The sequence below is a fragment of the Myiozetetes cayanensis genome, unplaced genomic scaffold (genome assembly GCF_022539395.1).
Source record: "Myiozetetes cayanensis isolate MyiCay16 unplaced genomic scaffold, myiCay2020 scf20-37, whole genome shotgun sequence".
In the NCBI taxonomy this organism is placed as follows: domain Eukaryota; kingdom Metazoa; phylum Chordata; class Aves; order Passeriformes; family Tyrannidae; genus Myiozetetes; species Myiozetetes cayanensis.
In genome coordinates this window covers 16,154,102-16,174,299 of record NW_026087412.1, presented here as the reverse complement: position 1 = coordinate 16,174,299, position 20,198 = coordinate 16,154,102, and the positions used below count along the sequence as shown (strand labels likewise).

Below are 20,198 nucleotides of genomic sequence, written 5' to 3'. Positions count from 1 at the left end.
CAGCCTCCCTCCTGCCCAAACTCAACCCACCAGGTGTATCCCCAGCACACAGCAAATCCCCTGCCACACGGTGCTCTCTGCTCCAAACCCCACCTTCCCATGGTGCTGGAAATTCAGATCAGGGCAGAAGAAACAGAGAACACAAAGTGGATAAAGTGCTTTAATTTTTTTAAACTTTTTTGGATTAACCAGGCTCCCAGAGGCAGCCATACTGCCAAGCACACGTTATTGAGTGAATGCAACTCAGTAAATAAACACCCACAGGCATTTCACTTCTATTTCTTTCACAGGTGGGATACAATCCTGGCCCTGATCAAGCTGTGGGAATTTCTCAGGCACTTGAAGAGGAACCCACATAACACCCCAAATCTTTAAACCTCCTAAAAATAACCAGGCGGACAGGACACTAACTTGGAAGTCTCCTTCCCATTAGATTCTGGCTGTAATATGTACAAAAAAACACCAAACTCAGATATAACAGAAAAAAGAATCCCTCTTGCTTATTCTTGCTTATTGTGTTTTTCATCTCAGTCTGTGCCCCAACAATCCTATCTAAATGCTACACAGATGTTTGATGCACAGACATGAAGCTCTGCGGGTGCTTACTCACACTTGCTAATCAGCAAAGAATATTCACAGGAATCAAATCCACACTTCTGGCCTCAGAATAGTAAAATTCCAGTGACTTCTGAAAGCAGACACTGCAGATGCTACTCTTGCTTCATTATAAGCATAAATATATTTAAGGAGCATAGAATCACAGAATGGTTTGGGTTGGAAGGGACCTTAAAGCTCATCTCTTTCCAAAACCCCTGCCATGGGCAGGGACACTTTCCACTCTCCCAGGTTGCTCCAAGCCAGTTCCAACCTGGCCTTGGACACTTCCAGGGATCCAGGGGCAGCCACGGCTTCTCTGGGCAACTTGTGCCAGGGCCTCATCACCCTCCCAGAGATTAATTTCTTCCCATGATTCAATCTAATCCTGCCCTCTGTCAGTATGAAGTCAAGGAGGGGGAAAAAATCCCCTAAGAAACAATCAAACAGCATAGTCTTATGGTCTTTTAAATTACAGTCTAAAATAACCAAATACACCATCCACAAAGCACTGTGGCACAGTCTCAACACCCAGTTTTAAAACTGCATCGCAAATCTGCTGACTGCATTCTTTCACTTTAGTGCTGCCAAGAGGCAAGAAAAAAATCTGGTGCCGGTGAAGCATCCCAGGCTGAGCCCGCTGCTGCAGCTGCCCTTGATTTCAGTGGTTTCTCATTCCCAGGGCCGGGTACTGCAACTGGTTTTCCCTGATGGTTTCACTGCATGGGGCTCAGCTCAGACCCTCAGTTCAGGGATTCACAGCTCCCAGCTCCAGCTGGATGGAGATGAAGTAAAGACATTTAGAAAACAGAAATAAAATGAACCAGAGAATTCCACTGATGTTTAAGTACTTTTTTTTTTGCTTTCAGTGGGTGCACTGGCAGCAGAAACAGCCCCCACACACAGTTCTCAAGGCTGACCACAGCATTAATACTTTTACTATTTTTTCTCTTTTCTTTCCAGAGCCTCTACATTTAATTTCAAGGAAAAACTTGAATATGAACATGAATATGTTCTGAATATGAACAATGGAACAGCTAATCACCTCAGTCATCTAAGAGAACTGGAGTGTTAACAGCAAGATATAAAAATAAGTCGCATGTATTTTTTTCTGCTAGGCTCTATCCCCAGATTTGAAGCAGGATCACTGGTCTGTAATAACCCAGGATTATGGCAAAAAACAATGGCTCATACACTACATTTTACAGGAAAAATATCTAGCATAAAATCATCTTAAGGATAAAGAAGGACTATTCCTCTGAAGAGCAGTGGTACAATGCAGATTGCTCGGCTTTCTGCTTTCCTGCCTCTTGCGGAGGAAGAAAATGGCTAAAAATAGTACCAAATCATCAGAAATCATCACATCACATCAGTGAGGAATCGAGCAGAGACACACAGAGATGCAGAAATCTCATTACATGGCCTTAATTTGTGGTGGCTGGCAGTGTGTGCAGTGGGGGCAGGCGAAGGGAGCGCCGGGTTCAGCTCAGACCCCACCCCCGGCCTTCACAGGGCTGTGGGTGAAAGCTGAGCTCTGGTTTCCTCCTCTCAGCACGGGAAGCAGGGAGAGGGAGTGAATTCTGCCCCTTGCCTTCGCTCAGGTGAGGCCCCACCTGCAGAGCCTCCAGCCCTGGGGTCCTCAGCACAAGGACGTGGAGCTGCTGGAGAGATTCCAGAGGAGGCCACAGAGCTGCTCCCAGGGCTGGAGCCCCTCTGCTCTGGAGCCAGGCTGGGAGAGCTGGGGGGCTTCACCTGGAGAAGAGAAGGTTCCAAGGAGACCTGAGAGCCCCTTCCAGGGCCTAAAGGGGCTCCAGGAGAGCTGGAGAGGGACTGGGGACAAGGGATGGAGGGACATGACACAAGGAATGGCTTCCCACTGCCAGAGGGCAGGGTTAGATGGGATATTGGGAAGAAATTGTTCCCTGTGAGGGTGGGCAGGCCCTGGCACAGGTTGCCCAGAGAAGCTGTGGCTGCCCCTGGATCCCTGGAAGTGTCCATGGCCAGGTTGGACCGGGCTTGGAGCAACCTGGACTAGTGGAAGGTGTCCCTGCCCAAGGCAGGGGATTGGAATGAGATGGTCTTTAAGGTCCCTTCCTATCCAAACCATTCCATGAATCTATGGTATGGTGAATAAAACATGCTGTTTTATTTACTCGGTACATTCCCTCATTCAGCCCATGGTGAACAGGTGGAATGTGCTCTCGGGCTTTTGACTGCGATGGTCTGGGATGCTCAGTATTTCAAAGACAAATGTTTGAGCTTAAATATTGCCAGGTAACAAGATTCCTTCTGTTCTTTTGCTTCCAACAACAGCCCGACACAGGGGATTGTGAACAAAGCGTTTGGCATCAACACAGACTCCCTGTACCATGAACTGTCCACAGCAGGGTCCGAGGTCATTGGAGATGTTGATGAAGGAGCAGATCTGCTAGGTAAAACCTTGCTAGAACCATTCTGTTTTCTCTGGTACAATGACAATATATTAAGCTTCCAGAAGCAGTTAAATTCTCTTTTTTTTTTTCCAGAACTTGGATGTTTAGCTTTTTTTAAAATGCCTGGAAGTTGAGATGTATGTGACTGAAGCATGTACCTGCAGTACAGTAACACTCACTTAGAAAATAACCTCAGCTGTTTGCTATCTTTTCTTTGTGTTGTCTTTATGTGCATAAGTTATTTTTCTATAGGATTCTCCCACATAAATAGCCACAGCTGCCCCTGGATCCCTGGAAGTGTCCAAGGCCAGGTTGGACCGGGCTTGGAGCAACCTGGGAGAGTGGAAGGTGTTCCTGCCCAAGGCAGGAGTGTTGGAAAGAGATGAGCTTTAAGGTCCCTTCCAACCCAAACCATTATGTGATTTTATGTTCAGCTTTTTATCCTTATAGGCATTTATATAAAGTCATTAATTTAGCAAAGCTGAAGTAGAAGGTTAAGAAATTGAGTTGTCTGCCTTACACCGTTACTTTGACTTCATTGCATGAAAACATTCCCAGTTTCTATCAAGAAGAGAAGCAGAACATGCATATTTAGTGTGTCCCTTGAGAAAACACAGACTTTACAAATATTTAAAGCTGCTCTCCCTTGCTGGTCTCAACAGCTGAAATGGATCCTCACACAAATAAGAAATCATGGCCAGCAGCCCCTCCCGTAATAAAAACATACCTGCACTTCTATCCTGCTGTACCTAACATGGCATGAATTTTAGAAACATTTGGGCTCCCTGAGAGCAGTGTCACATGCAGGTAAAAAGGGGCTCCCTGCATTTCACCTATCACTCATCTTGCTCCTCAGTTGAGGTTACAGATCCATACAATGCCAACCTTTCTCCTGGAAGGCCCTTGCCTTCAGCAGACCCTGCTCCAGGACATCGTGGCCATGGCACCTGTAGAGTGAACCCCTGATCCTGCTGCCACAAGAAAACACACCATCAGTAAGTGTAAATTCTGGTAACAAACTGTGTCTTCTCCATCTCCAAAGGATCTCAGCTCCAGCAAACAGAAGATGCTGTCTCAAGCATCAGTGTTATAGGACACAGCTCAAAAGGCCAAACTCTCACCCTCCCACACTGCACTGACAAAGAGGCCACAAGCTAAACAGAAGGCCACTGCAGCTGTGACACAAAGAAAAAACAATTTAAAACCCCAACTAGACCACACTTATTAAAACTCACAGGTAATTGATTTACCAACTCAAATTTTATATTTGTTCAAAACCTTATCCTGCACTTATCATAAATCTCAGCAAATTCCAGCTGTGTTCTCCAATGTCTCTTGCTCTGCTCTTTGTGTTCTTTAATGTCTCTGGTTGTGTTCTCTGAGGGTTCCTCATTTTGGGTGTATTTGGTCATTATACCATCACAGCTGTGGCAGCTGTGATATAAAAATACTTATATTTTCATTGCAGAGCTTGGCTTAAAGTTCAAACCATATTCCCAGTGCAGCATGTACACACATTAGCCTTGGGACCAAGAGGAATTTTATACTAGAAATGCATTATTATAATAATCACTTTATATTGAATACTTAAGATACATAACCTTGAATCACATGAAGACACTCACACATAAACAAGCATTTCATATGGGAAAATAACTACCAGCTTTCTTTGGCTGAGGTCTCTACCCTCAAATAAAACTGACAGTGAACAAGGCCATTTATTAGCAGAATGGCCAAAACATCGTAGAAGAGAACACATTATAATGTCATTTTCACTGTACTTTTAACTTAGTTTTTAGAATTCATTAGCCCAGAAGGACTCACAGTACACAGTTTCATGATAGAAAGATGCTCTGAGCTATGCCCTGTGTTGAAATACTTGCTATCCTCGAAGATAAATGCACTCCTGAAGGAACATTCCAATCTCCATGGAAGCATACAACCTTCTAGTGAAGTAACATTTCCTTTATATCTGCAAAGCTTGGGGATAAAAGATTTCTGTTCCTGCTGCTAACTTTGGGAAGTCCAAATGACACCTTTCATTTGCTAAATACTCGATAGTCATAGATGGGACTTCCAGCGTCTTCTGTGAACTAAATGTCTTTTTGTCAATGTATGCAAAGATTACAATCTCCCATATTCCTCTTCCAAAGGATCTGAGCCTTTCCCAAAGAAGGATCACTCCTCTCTTACAATGCTCCCCATGAAGTTGGCCTGCTCCTCCAGCACAGCCAGGAGAGACAGAGTGACTCTCCTGTACCCTGGACCCCGCTCCAGCTCTGCCCCACACCATGTTTGTTCATCCAGAAGCTGCCATCTCCCAGTGGGACTAATGACAACGTTAACTGGGACAGCAGATGCAGGAAAGGAAAGGGGTGCACAAAGAAGGGATGGGGCAGCCAGCGGAACAGCTGGCCTTGAGAACAGCCTTGATCCTATTTCCATCAAGATGGCCTGATGGAAAGGAGATGTGACTGCAGATGTCCTGCAGATGACACTAGACCAGGAGGTGCCACCAAAGAGAACAAAGTACCATAAGGAAAAGCTGGATGTTGCTGGAGACCAGAGCAGTGCTGACAGCGCTCGAGGGCACGGGCGCGCACCTGGGAACAGCCAGTTCTGCTGTAAGGAGGAGGGTGGAGAAGAAGAAGCTGATGACAGAACCATCAGTTAATCAGCCCCACAGTGACCTGATCTGGGCCAGGGGCAACTGCAGCTGAGGAGGGCACAGAGGAGATGGACACACTGCCACCTCCACCACTATGGATCACACCGACAGCACTGGACTGTGCCAGGGAAGGTGACAGCCCTCACATAAACCTCATCGCTAGCACTTTGAAAAGGCCATGTGACACTGGGACACTCATGGAGAGCACTCATAGCTCAGACATAGGTGAGATGTCCCTGGAAAATCACCTGTTATTCCTCCTGCCTCTCAGAGAGGATCGGCCCAAGCACCCACGCACCAGATATGGCGAAGGGTCACTCAAGGAAAAGGGGATGAGGGAATCTGTAAAACAAGACTAGCCTGGCCAGGTGACACATGGGCACCTCCACGCTAGCAGGACACATGGCACAGCCCAGCAAACCTGCCTTCTTTGGCAAAGGAACAGAGCTTGGCTCCAGCACACAGCAAGCAGAGACCAGACAGAACAGGACCAGCTCCCATTAACACAACAAAGAAATAAATATTTGATAGGGCAAAAACTCACTAATAGTAAAGGACAATGCCGGCACAAGAACAAGCCAGGCCATGAATTAAAACCCAACAAACAAACCCCACTGCAATTTAGAGGAAGGAAGAAGTAGAGGCAGGAGATTTAACTAATGGTTTTAAGCCAAAGCTTGATATATTTATGAAACACATTATGCAACTCAAGTGCCTGCAATACCCAGGGACTGGACATGCTGACTCAGGAAGTCCCTTCGAGTGCTACTGCCTTGAGTTTTTAAGGAAGAGTAGGTGTTCCTGAGAATGCTGGAGGCAAAACAGCTACAGATTTGGTGCAAAAATTACCATGCAGTAAGAAGTCCATAGGGCTCAAGTCTGGAGTAACACAAACCAAGACAGTGCCCAGTGGTGTAGCTATACCTACTCTAGCTACCTACATTTTTAATACTAGTATCACCTTAATGTGTGTGCATAAACATAGTTTATACCATTCAGTGTTAACAGGTTGAGTAGTTGCTGGACACCCATCACATCCTGACATGCATGACCTCCTGCTTCACACACTGCCTCCACAGCAGGCTGTACTATGGAAGCTGCGCACTTGGACACAGATCCTCCCAGTAAAATTACCTGGTAAGTACTAGCTTAAGGTAAGTTTCCTTATTTCAAGAGCACAGATGCTAATTTTGCCTCAGATCACAGAGATCATCATACCCCAAATGCAGCAAGTGTACAGCATCCAACACTGTCCAAATTTTGCCCTTCCTGTTCTTAATTTCTTCCTAAATATTTTCTATATTTTTCCACATATGACATTGCATTATTGAAGTCACTACTGAAGTTTTCTGCCTCCTGCATAGCTTTGCATAAGCCTGCATTCAGGGAGATAAGACACTGATGCACTGGTTTTAAATGTTCAGACGGGACAGAGCATGGATAACAAACAGTGAAACAAATATTAATGGAATAAACATTGTAAAAGGGAAAAAAGTCAAAACTACACAAGCTGATAGTGTAAACTGTCTTCATCTGTGAGGGTTAAAATATATTTGTATATATTTTTGTATCTGGCATTATGGTGCAAATTATGTGGTGATTTTGATTGAACTCAGACTACCCACCACAAAAGACACTCAGTTGAAGGGATGGCAAGGAAAGCAATCAGGGTTGGGGCACAAAGATGGGGCTAGTGAAATATGGGCAGTGGTTCAAACAAGTGGAATTTACAAAGATGCTGCAGTTGCATTTAATGCTGCTACAAAAGGTGGCTGTGATGAAAAACTGTGTTAAACCACAAAACTATCCTGAGAGGTGTTTAGCTCATTTTTTTACAGATTTAAAAGTTTGTAACACAGTGAGCAGGAAATCTGCCAACCACCACGTGCAAGTGAGCAGCACATCAGCCATGGAGACTTCAGCGGAAGGGGGGCAGGCTGGTGGGAGGGCAGGGCCCCAGAATGGGGGAACAGTTCCCCACTGAAGCCACAGTCACTAAGGAAGGAACAAGGCCCAACAGCCATCACCTGACGGACAACCACAACTCGTGTCCAGGAGCAGCGTGGTAAGCCCATGGAGATGGTGGAGTCACCATCCCTGGAGACGTTCAAGAAATGACTGGACAAGGCACTTAGTGCCATGGTCTAGATGACAAGGTGGTGATAGGTCAAAGGCTGGACTTGGACCTTGAAGGTCTTTTCTGTGATGTCCCTGCAGCTGCTGAAACACTGTGCTGGGAAGCCCCTCCAAAGTAAAATTCTCCGGTTTTACTCATAAATAGAGATTTCTGGTTTAGCTCACCCAAAACATATGTTTGTGTTCTTTTCCAAAGCTATCACTGATTGGTGAAAGACAGAGGTAAAACACCCTGAAATGAAACCTCTTCCCATCATGGGGAAGGGAAGCTCCTTCTCCATAACCAAGTTCTTCTAAATGTGTGGTACATCACATTGTACATCCTTCCCATACATGCTGTACGTAAACGCATTGCCAATGAGCTTTCTCAATCCTTTTTCTAGCACCCAATCCCTAAACCCAAACAGGACAAAAAGCCTCTGGGCCATACACTTTGAAAATATCCAACCATTAACAGATCAGTAAATTTTCCTGTTTTAAATCAGGATTTACAATTACTATGTACAATTCTCCTTTGGGAGAAACCTGGCATGTGTTCAACAGAAAAACCTTTCTACAAAACCCTGCAGGTGGAAGGGTAGGCAGCCTTCTTCTGATGCTTCCCCTCTCGGGGACAAGCAGGTTTGCTCTGCCACTGAGTAGAACTCGTGTTCATGTCACCAAGTGGAGTGGCTGAGGGTGGGATGGTCAAGGCCCAGGCAGAACAGGAAAGACAAATAAGAGCCTAAAACTATTTTTGTGAGACTCAGTTGAGCACCACATTCTGCCTTGAGCGGGTCCCTTCCAACTAGATAGACACCAGCAGCTGTCCACGACCAGTGGAGACCATGTCACAATCCAGGTCAGGAGCAAAAGGTCCAGTGCTTCCCACTGAGTCCTGAGCTAAAGCCCACTGAGTCCTGAGCTCTCCTGCCAGGCTTCACGGATATCACTGTGGACACCTTGTCACCCAACGGCCTTGCGAGGTAAACCGCAGACCTGATGCACCCCTTCGGAAAGCTGACCACCTCCCTGAAAAGAAGGGATGTTCTACCACAAAATACAAAGCCCCACCGTGTGAGCCATGGCCCAGGTGTGGTGTCCCTGGACACACAGACAAGCTGCCAGTCTCCCTGAGATCCATGTGCAATCCCACAGTGATGCTCTGTCTCTGAAAGGCTGGACTAGAGCTGACAGCCCTGCTGATGCAGCAGCAGATGGATGTAACGTCAGGCCTGTCACCTGCCTGTCCTTGCACAGAAGTAAGAGAAGGCAGGACACAGCCAGTGTGACACAAGCTGAGCGTGTGTGACAGGCACAGTGTGGCACAGACTGAGCCTACAAGGCTCACACACAGAGTGGTAATGGGAAGTGCTCAAGTACCATGGCACGGTCTCCTGAAAATGACAAGCAGGTTCCCCCTGAGAAAGGCAGGAGAGGGTCCAGCTGGCTACTCAGACATCACCTCACCACCTGAAGCCAATGCAGAGCAGCCAGACTGGCCAGCACGCCCCATGGGAGCTCCAGGACTGTACAGGAGATAAGAACAGGAACAGAGCAGTTCCTCTCAGCTGGGACACCCCATGCCTCCTCCTCAGTGACAACTGACAGTGATGAAGATGTGGGCCATCCTCATCCTCCTCAGTGGGCAAGAGAAAGAACAGAGGTGCTAAGGTGCCTCTGCTAGATGGAAGGTTGCATCACTCTCAGAAAGGTGAAGACTGTCTGGGCATTTCTCTTGAAATTTCATTCATCACAAAAAAACACTTCAGCCATCACAGTCCCTTTCCAGCCCTGATGGGACAAGGGGGAATGGCTTTAAGCTGAAGGAGGGCAAGTTTAGGTTAGATATTCCAAAGACATTCTCAGCTGGGAGGGTGGGCAGGCCCTGGCACAGGTTGCCCAGAGAAGCTGTGGCTGCCCCATCCCAGGAAGTGTGCAAGGCCAGGTTGGACAGGGCTTGGAGCAACCTGGGACAGTGGAAGGTGTCCCTGCCCATGGCAGGGGGTGGAACGGGACGAGCTTTAAGGCCCCTTCCATCTGCAATGGCAGTAAGGCCAAATCTTCCCAGACCTTTTGTCTTACAACTCTGCTTCATGAACCCCAGGGGTAACTTCTCCTTCATATATCTGGCACATCCCAACAGTATCACTGACAAATCCACCTGCAGAGCCATGAACAGAAAGGGACAATGCAGCAGCTGTTTCACTGCACAAAGAAAAAAAACTTCTCATCAAAGCCTATCCGGGGATCACAACTTGACTCATGCAGTTAACCCGTTTGAGGGGAAATCTGGCCATCACCCCTCATCATCATCATGAACTCACATTCAGAATATTATCCTGAATTGCTTGTTAAATAAAGTAACAGCTCACAGTGCTCGCTATTTTACTTTAAAGGCAATTTTTAGTAACACATTGATATTTATGAATATTAGTAAGTGATATAAGCTTGAGTGACATTAAGAGGATTTGTATGAAGGATCTGTGTTTGGATATAGATTTTTTTCCCTTCCATGTTTAGTGAGAATAAAGTAAGGTTACCAGATGGCAAGGACTGATGGGCATTACATGTGGAAAGCCTGATTCCTCGTAGAGAAGTGATTTAGAAATATGTATCATACAGTCAGTCTCCAATGCAAGACAGAATCCCAAATTCCCTCTGTTAGCCTCCTTTGAATTAATAAAATTTAATAAATTGTAAACAGAAGAGTCCCTAAAAAATTTCATCTCAGTGTAGAATTCACACCGTTTATTAGAAAAAATTAGAATAATGTTTTTAGCAAGTGGCTTTCCAACAGCTGTTGGTCCTATAACATCATCTCTAGTATGCTAACAAAATGTATATTTTTCACCAAAAATACCTATTCTGCACACAAACTTGTGATGGGGAGAAGATCAAAAAAGACGAGGGAAGGACAAGCTGCTTCTGTCTGTCTCAGAGTGGTTTCCTCTGCCTAACCCCAAACATCACAGTTTGTACGTGAGCTCTCAGTCTGCACTGGGTATCCTCCATCAGACCAGCCTGGCTTCTCACTGGCAGTGGGACACACCTCATTTCTGCAGCTCCAAGCCAGCATTGGCTGATCCCACGGGAGCCAAGGTCGGGGAATAGCCCGGCACATTCTGCATCCTTCAGGATGCATCACTGCTGCCAGCCCCCTTCCATCTACGCTGCCAGCCCGCTCCACAGCCAGCTGCGCGCTGCATCCCCCACTGCTGAGGGAGCCAGCACAGAGCAGGAGGCAAAGACAAATGGGCAGGTGCCACAGCACTGGGATCAGCGTGGAAAGGGAAGAGAGCAGCGGCTGCTCTGGAACCTCTGCACATGGTCCCTGCCCTGGTCAGTGGGGGGACAGGACCCAATCCAGAACAGCAGCCAACCCTCCTGCTGCTGGCAGAGGCATTGGAGCAGAGAAAAGGCACCACTGAATTATTCCCCATTAAATGCCCCCAGTCCACCAGGGAAGGAAGCAATTATCTCCATCACTGTTATCTGCATAACACTGATCCTAGTCCTGCACCAGGAGACACACGATAGGATGGTGAATCTTTAACTTAAAATCCTTTTTAGTTTTATTGCTACAGGTTTTGTAAGGAAAGGCATGATCAGAATCCCAGGATCGCAAATCCTTCACACAGGGGATGTGCTGATCGAAGGCCAAAGCCTGATTTTAGGAGCATTCTAAACATCAACACAGCGCCTAATTCAGAGAGGAGACATTGTTTATTCTGCACAGGGTGCAAGGTGGAGGTTTCCACAAATCAAGCACACCATGGAGTAGAAAGTTACATCTTTTATACAGCCAAATTTATATGAACCTGCCTGTCTAATACATATGTATTTGTATGACATAAGCAGTGCTTGAAACACAAAGTTATTTTCTTTATTAAGCAACTTCTATTGTAGAAGTTATCTGATGACATTAGTCATGTTTACAAAAGGTGAGACAATTCAGCCTGGGGACAGATAATTCAGCTTGAAGACATCATGAGGAGGCTGTAAGGATGGCTAGTGAGTTTATTTTACCAGTTCAGAGGGAAAAGAGAACATTAGAATCTATATCTAAAATAACTAATCCTGCCTTCTCAAATATATACATATTTGAAACACAGAAATCTCCAGAAACATCTTTTCCTGTTTGTTACTTTTAAATGTATGGAATTTATTTCATTATCTTCTGTTGCTGAGTTTTAATTATAACCTAAAATATTGTGATCAATTCTGAATCACGTTCAAGTGAAATCACTGACAAAAGGCATAAGAGAAAACTGAGACACCATGGCTGACATCCCCATAACATTAGATTTGTCTCTCCCAGATGACATGGGGGGATCACTACAGATGCTCACACTTGTGTTGCTTTCTACTTCTGAACAACTAAATGGATGTATTTTGGAAAAAAGCAAGGAGGAAAGTATCATGAATATGTAAGTCAACATTTGCCTGCTCAGCAGAAAAAAATCATTACAAGTATCACAGTATTTCTGACGGAAATGAAGAAACTGGTTTCTCCACGACCAACAGCTTTTGTAAATTAAGACAATTGCAGAAGAGGACTCAAGGTAAATCGGAATAACCCTCTAATAACCACACAGACTCTGCTGCTCATGGGTGAAATCTGGCAGTGCCTGCAGGCTCCAGGAATGGACCAAGAGGATCTAAAGGATATAGAGACAGATCTGGTACCCAATGAGCCTGCATTTCATACTTGCCCATTATTTTCACCAGCCTAATGTGCAAAGGATCCAGATGAAAGCAAATCCTTTCTTGATCTGGTCTCTGCTATTCCCCAAAGCCTTCCTCCTGGGATGCTATGAGGTCACCATCAGGCTGCAGAGACTCCCATTAATCAACTATTTGTAAGGTCAGGTTTCATGGCGGGGAAACAAAGTGCCTTCCCAGGCTTCGAGTTATTCCACAGAGAAAGCAGATACAAAGCAGGAGAGGAAAAAGCACTTACAGTGGAGAACACCAGGGGCTGGAGCCCACAGCATCACTTCAGTCATCCTTCCTCCCCATCTCCCTAAAGGAAATTAGGGTACCAGGAGAAACAATATTAAAGGCATCCCTTAACAAAGGGGGGAATTTTCACAAGCCTTTGTGCTGTTTGAGATGCAGACAGGAGCCAGCAAGCTCACCATATTGCCACCCAGTTGGAGAGCTCTTCAGGTACCTGTGGAAGCCACAGTGCCTCTCACAAAGGACCATCTTCCCAAAATGCTGTCACTGATCTTCAAACAAAACACTGGAGCTTTATAATTACCTAAAAATAAATTCCTGATAAGTGAATGTGCTTATCATGTCAGCAACAATGCAAACAGCAAACTGAGGGGAGGAGTGATGGCCACGGCTACATTGCCAGCCAGAGATGGGGACGCTGCTGTTTTTGGAAGTGGGAAAGGATGACACTCAGGTATCTCTCAAATAAGAGTCCTACAGTGGCAGTGCCAGCAAAGGGCTTTCACAGGTCACATCCCACACCTGGGGAGCACAGGCACGTGCTGGGGTCACCCAGCTTAGCAAAAAAGGGGGGTGACAGTGAACATGAGACAGTGCTGTGCCCCTGAGGCAAAGCTGTCCTAGGCTATTTTGCCAGCAGGTCAAGGGGAGATCCTTCCACGCTATTCAGCACTGGTGAAGACACCTCAGAGTGCTGTGTCCAGTGCTGGGCTCCCCAGTACAAGAGAGACAGGGACAGACTGGAGAGAGCCCAGGGAAGGGCCACAAGGATAACAAAGGGGCAGGATAAGGGAAGATGCAGAGAAGATGAAGTCAGGCCCTTTCCAGTGGTGCCCAGTGACAGGACAAGAAGCAAGGGGCACAAACTGGAAAACAGAAGGTTCCCTGTCAACATCAGAAAACCATTTTTCCCTACAAGCACTGGCCCAGGTTGCCCAGGGAAGTATTGAGAGTCTCCCACAACCTTAGATATACTCAAACACTGCTCTGGGTGACCTTGCTTGAGCAACGGGTTAGAACAAACGACCTCCCCCAGCCAGCAGGAGAGTCAGGGTATGGGAACAATAGCCACGCCTACTGAGACAGAGGTTTTCCCAAACACATTCCAGTGGAGGTTGCTCCCAGGTGCTGGACTGCCACAGTGCAGAACATGAGCTACAAAAGCCTTTCTGGAGGGGCCAGACCTCCTGATCAGCACCTCTATACCATGCCTGTATATCCCCTTGGGATATAAATTTCCCTAGAAGCAGTGTTCATGCAACAAGAGGTCTGAAGGCACCTCCCACCTATCAGAGGCCCACCTGGCTTTCCTGACTCCAAGAAGTTACATTAACGTACCCCAACTACCCCTGTGAAAGCTTTTACGTGAACTCACAGATGCACTCTCACCTCGCCATCGGTGCCCAGTGTGAGGAACAACCTCTGCAGAAATATGCATTTAGGGCACACGGTGTTTGTCCTCAAGAGAGGAAGAATCCAGAACATTAGGAAAGCAGCTTGCATAAATCAAAATGTCCCATTAAGCATGGACCCAGTAAGGCTTGTTTGCCCTGGGGATTTCTGCAGGTGTCCCCTGGCCCTTTCCTTGTCCCAGCTCTACCCCCACATGGCCCCTGAGCAGACCCAAGGAAGCAACAGTACATGAATGCTGGACCCACCCATCCTAGACTGACATGCCAACTGCCCTGCTGCCACCCATCTCCTGCAGGCTGACAGCTCTGCCTGTCCCTTCACCAGGCAGGATACTCACTTGGCCTTTCTCTTTCAATTTTCACCAAAAAAAAAAAAACAAAACCAAAAACAAACCACAAAAAAAAAAAGACAAAAAAACAAACAAACAAACAAAAAAACCACTCAAAAAATGTAAGTAACCTTATTTTTTAACAAATGTGTCTAAAAGCAGCCACCAGCTTCCTAAGTTCTTTGGGGCAGCTCCTAACAGAGCAATCACAACACCTTCATTTCCTTAAGAGGTGAAGCTAAACCAAATACTTAGCCAGCAAAAATAAATAAATCAATGCCCTGTGTTAGTGTGCACCACCCCAAACACCAGGGCCACAGAGGTGATAAATGAGACTGGAGGAGGGGCCAAGAGAGCTGGGGCTGCTTCAGGAGGTCTGCCCAATGAGCTCAAGTACCTGCTGGGAGGGAGCGAGGATGTGGGGCCTGAGTGCTCTGCACAGGAGGCAATGGGCACGAGGGAAAGCACACGGAATTCCAGCTGAACACGAGGATCCATGTTTTTCTTGAAAGGGGTCACACTCTGGGACAGGTGGCTTAGAGAGGCTGCAGAGTCTCCATCTGTGGAGGTGCTCAAACTCTCACCAGATGTAAGTCCTGGACAACCTGCTCTGGCTGCCTCTGCCTGAGCTGGGGTGTGGGACTCGATCTCAGGGGGTCACACACACACCAGGGGAGTCTGTGATTCCACAGAACACCACACCACACCAGCAATAATCATCCCACATTCATACACATGTATCCTAAGTTCATGGGATATGAAACAGATGGAAGAAAACAAAACCACTGAAAATCTGGTGCAATCTCCCATCTTCAGTAGCTCGGAGGCCATGGAAACGGCAATGCTGAGTACTGAGCCCCGCAATCACAGTGATTGACGGCACTACCTCATGCCAAGGAACTTCTATTCTCAGTCCACTTGCTTAGGTGCTTCTGCTGCCCTACTTTAGGCTAAGAGGAAAACCCTCTACAGTCCAAGTGTTTAGAAAATAAAGCAGTAATTTGCCTTTGGCAAAGACTGTTTCAAAAGACAATACACAGAATCATCTTAAGAGAGGAGTATTGAGAAGGCAAACTTTCCTTTATGGCATGTAGTGAAAAGTTGTTTCCCTGCCCATGGCAGAGAGGTTGGAAACTAGATGATCTTTAAGGTCCTTTCCAACCCAAATCATTCCACATTTCTATGATTCTATGATTGTTGGAAACAACCCTAATTTAACAAACCATACCTGTAACAGTCTGTTTGTGCACAACTGCTGCATAAAGATGAAAACCAGCAAGGTGTGATGGCTCTGCACAGTGGTGACCAGCCAGTACAACACACATTTTAATGCCAGAGAACAATGCCCATTTATGGTTACAGTTATTTTGAAACTAAATAAACTAATGTAAAGTAATTATAACTCAGGGTCCTTTGACAGGATATTGCAAGAGAACAGAGCAGTTTTTCATCTCCAACCTCTCAGTGTCACTTTAATTCTTGTAATTGGCACTCATACACTGAGAGGAATCAAGACAGGTCAAATCCTGTTCCCAGGGGCGGATCCTCCCAGTTAGAAGTGGAGATCTCACCCAAGACTTAAGGCATAGCCCAGGAGGCTGATGATTCTGGAGAGATGGGATAGACAGTCCCTGGTCACTATGGGCTTTGTTTCAGAGCAGCAATCCATGGACTGGGAGGAAAAACAGTTTTCTGGGTTTTGGTTGTGTACAGTTACGTGGTGCACAGCAGAATTCCCTGTCATACACAGATTTTCACCCCCATAATGTGTAATTTACTGCAGAGTAAGCACCACATGGGAAACAGGTGCAGATAAATAATGTCCTCTGCTATATGCTGAGGAAAACAGCAGCCATGTATTCCATGTATGACCTTGTAACAGGGACTTCATAGCAGCAGAATACTCATTTGTTCTCATAAGAAGCACGTCATCTATTCCTTTCTGGTAACAAGTCTCCTTGCAGACACTTTTTTCTCTCACGTACACTGAGCTGTGTGTAAGGATAACAGAGTATCATGATCATCATCAGCATCAGCCAACAGTGTTGTGCCACAGTTCCCAGGTTTCCCTGCAGGGAACGTAACTGCTGTCACTACATCTGCTTCCAGAAAACACATCCTGTCTCTATTAATTCAAGAACAGAAATCGTCTCTGGTCCAAAAAGGCAAGATCATCCCAACTGGACTGTTCCAAACCCCATTTTTCCCCCCATAAATAGTGCACTTTTAAAATTATTCTTTCTCAGAAGTTGCAAAACACTGTCTCTACACAATATTCAGTAAATCTCATGTACCCAGAATCAATTTTCAACCCCCACATGCATTTAAAAGAATTTTAAAAGATTATTTATTAGTCCATTAATATATAACTAAAACTCAGGACTAAAACTTTTCACTGACTGGCTCTTGCTTTCAGTATCAGTAATGGACCACAAGTGTCCTCCCCACCGAGTTACCAATATTCCTGCATGTGACTATTATGCAACAAGAACATGTTTATGAAAATCCTGCATGTGCTTTACAAGTGTTTTACGCTGTTCTTCAATTCAATAACTATTTCATTAATTACCACTTATTTTATTTTATCAATTACCCCTTATCAAATCAGAACTAGGAAGACTACAGAATTTTAAATCTTCTGCTCTTAGTCTAAAAGACAGGGAAAAAATCCTCTTTTTAAGAAGCTGTGTAGTGAAACGGAGATGATGTGGTGAGGATGGACTTTTTTGCACCACCAATCTCTATCCCAGCTCACAGACTGTCACTCCCAGAGGCGGAACAGCAATGCCTATGGCTCCCAGCCTTTAAGGCTGAAAGGATGCTCTGGATTGCAGCAGGGACAGGCGCAGATGCAGGAAGATGACAGAGCACAGGTCACCTCCCCTCTGTTTTGTCTACATCCGACTCTCTGTAACCCGAGGATTCCTGTTCCTCTCCAACACAGGGGCTGGATCTCTCATGAGCCGCTTCCACACCACTCCCGCGGCCGGGCAGCCCTGCCCCGGCTCTCCCGGGAGCGCATCCACGCTCCAGGAAACGGCAGGTGCTGACCTGGGAACTATTTTATTAAGGCTCAAGGTGCAGTTTTGGTAAAAAGAAGTTCCAAAAATAAGATGTCACACTCTAAAGCCAATTCCTTGTTCTAAACAAACAGCTTACAGCTGACATTGAGAAAGCCAGGACGCTGCACAAATTATCCCTTTTTAAGAACTATTTTTTTAAATCCCAAATCGCGTCGACCCCTCCGGATGCCGCTGGCACTGCACAAAGTGAATTCCTAATTCCTCAAATCCGCGGGACTGCAGCTATTTCGGTTCGGGGGGTTTTCTCTTCCCCCTCCCGCTGTCACACTGGCCAGCTCCGCCGCAGCGGCCCCGGGCCCGCGGTGCAGCGGAGGAGCCGGGCCGGGCCTGCGGGCCCGGGAGGTGCTGGGGGAGCCCCGCGGAGCACCCGCCTGAGGGCCTGCGCCCACCCCCGCGCTCCTTCTAGAAGGTACCGGCGGCCGCTGCTCCGGGGCCGCCCCCGGGCAGGAGGGACCCGCCGATCGGGGGGACGGAGCCCCGGCCCCGCGGTTCCCCCGCCGGCCCCGCCGCCTCCCCCGCCCCGGGTGCCTCCGCCCGGCGGCGGCCCAAGATGGTCGCGGGGCGGCGGCGCTCACCTCCTCGGCCTGTTTGCGCAGCGCCTTCTCCCGCTCGTACTGCGTGAGCAGCTGCTCGTTGTCCTCCCGCAGCAGCTCCAGCTCCACCTCGTGCTCCTGGTTGTCGGTGAGCACCGAGTCCAGGTTCTCCAGCACCGTCACCACCAGCGGCATCAGCTCCTTCACCACCTCCTCGTCGTAGCAGTGGATCAGCCGCTCGAACTCGCGGTAGATGCTGTTGGCGAGGCCCGAGACGCGCTCCGACATCACCGACCCCGAGCAGTAATCGTCGCCCGGGTACCCCCCCACGCCGCCATCGTCCAGCTGGATCTCCAGCATCCTGCCGGCCGACAGCCCCCCAGCCCCGCTGCGCTCCGCTCGCCCGCTCCGCTCGGCCCCGCCGCCGCCGCCGCCGCCGCCGCCGAGCTCTGCCCCGCCCCGCCCCGCCCGCCGCGTCACGGCCCGCCCGGAGCATCCCCGGATCGGGCGCTCCGGCAGCGCGGCCCCGGCTCCTGGCGGCGGCACACGGCGAGCAGCGGCGTCCCGAGCCCGCCCGCGGCCAGCCAGCTCCGCCGAGCCCCGCGGGCACACAAAGGCGGCGGTGCGGGGCCATCGGGGCGGTGGCACGCGTGGGGCGGCTCGCACAGGGACACCGAGCGCAGGAGCCAGCGCAGGCACGGGGCCATCACCCCTGGGCACCCGCGTTAGACACCCGGCACGGCCAGTGCTCTGCTCGGGGCCCACTGCCTCATCCTCGCTCACATCCACATCTCCACGACCTGACCTGCACCCCAGAAACCAAAGGATTCGGGGAAAGGAGCTGTCCCTGGGTATGTTAGCAAGCTACAGACTGGAGAGGTCTTTCAAAGTAAATGGTCAGAAGGTCACAAATGAGTCAGTTTCCCCCTATTTTTCCCTCCCGCTGTCACAGGAGAGCTCAGCCGCAGTGTCCTCGGCCCGCGGTGCGGCGGAGTAGCCGGGCCGGGCTCAGACTCTCCATCTCTCAGATCATCCATCTCTCAGACAATCCATCTCTCAGACATCATCCCACAAAAACATACAAAGCATCATCCAAATCGGGTGTTTTCCAATCAGGGGCCCGATCTAGAAGGACTCTTTGGAGGGAGGGGACAGCTTTCAGCCAGAAGAGTATTAGAACCTAATTTTGGAACACAATTATTAATGCAAAACCTCCAAACACCTTCAGACTTGCAAGTCTTTTCCCAGTATCTATGAAAATCAGGGCATTCCTTTGCTCCATACATGTTAGTTGTTTCAATTTAGTTAATTATATTTCCAAGATCGGCAGCTATGGTCACTACAGAGAAAGCAGACAAGGACCAGTTCAGTCAGGGATGAACTGACAGATAGCCAGAGGGCCAAACTGGCCATCTCAAATCCAAAAAAAAAAAAAAAAATTGAGGACAATCACCAAACTTCATTAATAGATTTCCCAAAGCAGCAGCACACACCCAGCTGTGGGTGGCATCTTCCAGCACTCAGGACTCAGCATGCCTGGCAGCCTCCAACACTTTCAGCAGGTGTCACAGAAGGCACATGGATCCAGGTGATAATCATTTCTGTAATACATTTACACACTGGGGTGGAAATGGGAAGCACTGCTCCCAAACACCCATTTATCAGCATCCCCCAGCTCTCCCTGCCATGACAAGGACGTTTCATTCCACAGTTGTCTTAATGCCCTTTCACAAAATAAACCTGTGAATAACTTGCTTGTGAAGCTGTAGCTTTAGAGACTCTGAATCACAGAATCATGGAATATGCTGCATTGCAAAGGACCCAAAAGGATCATCAAGTTCAACTCCTGGCCCTACACAGGACATCCCAAGAATCCCACCATGTACCTGAGAGCCTTGCCTAACCACTTGTTGAACTCAGACAGAACTGGTGCTATGCCCACTTCCCTGGGAAGCCTTGTCCAGTGCTCAACTACTCTCTGGGTCAAAAACCTCAAGGACATACTTGGGTATTCTTATCAAGGAAAAAGCAATTAAGTTACATTATTTACGTACATCTCAAATTCAAAAC

At 47.6% G+C, this 20,198-nt stretch overlaps 1 protein-coding gene across 25 annotated transcripts in view; it reads right to left on the bottom strand.

Moving 5' to 3' along the window:
- Window positions 1-18,503, bottom strand: part of MAPK8IP3 (mitogen-activated protein kinase 8 interacting protein 3) — a 74,468-nt gene extending 55,965 nt beyond the window's left edge. For all 25 annotated transcript variants that reach the window (XM_050317013.1, XM_050317014.1, XM_050317017.1 and 22 more), the window contains exon 1: window positions 18,171-18,503. In XM_050317013.1, coding sequence (XP_050172970.1) covers window positions 18,171-18,488 — 318 coding nt within the window. In that variant the 5' untranslated portion in view covers window positions 18,489-18,503. The remainder of the gene's footprint in view (window positions 1-18,170) is intronic.
- Window positions 18,504-20,198: the final 1,695 nt, after the last annotated feature.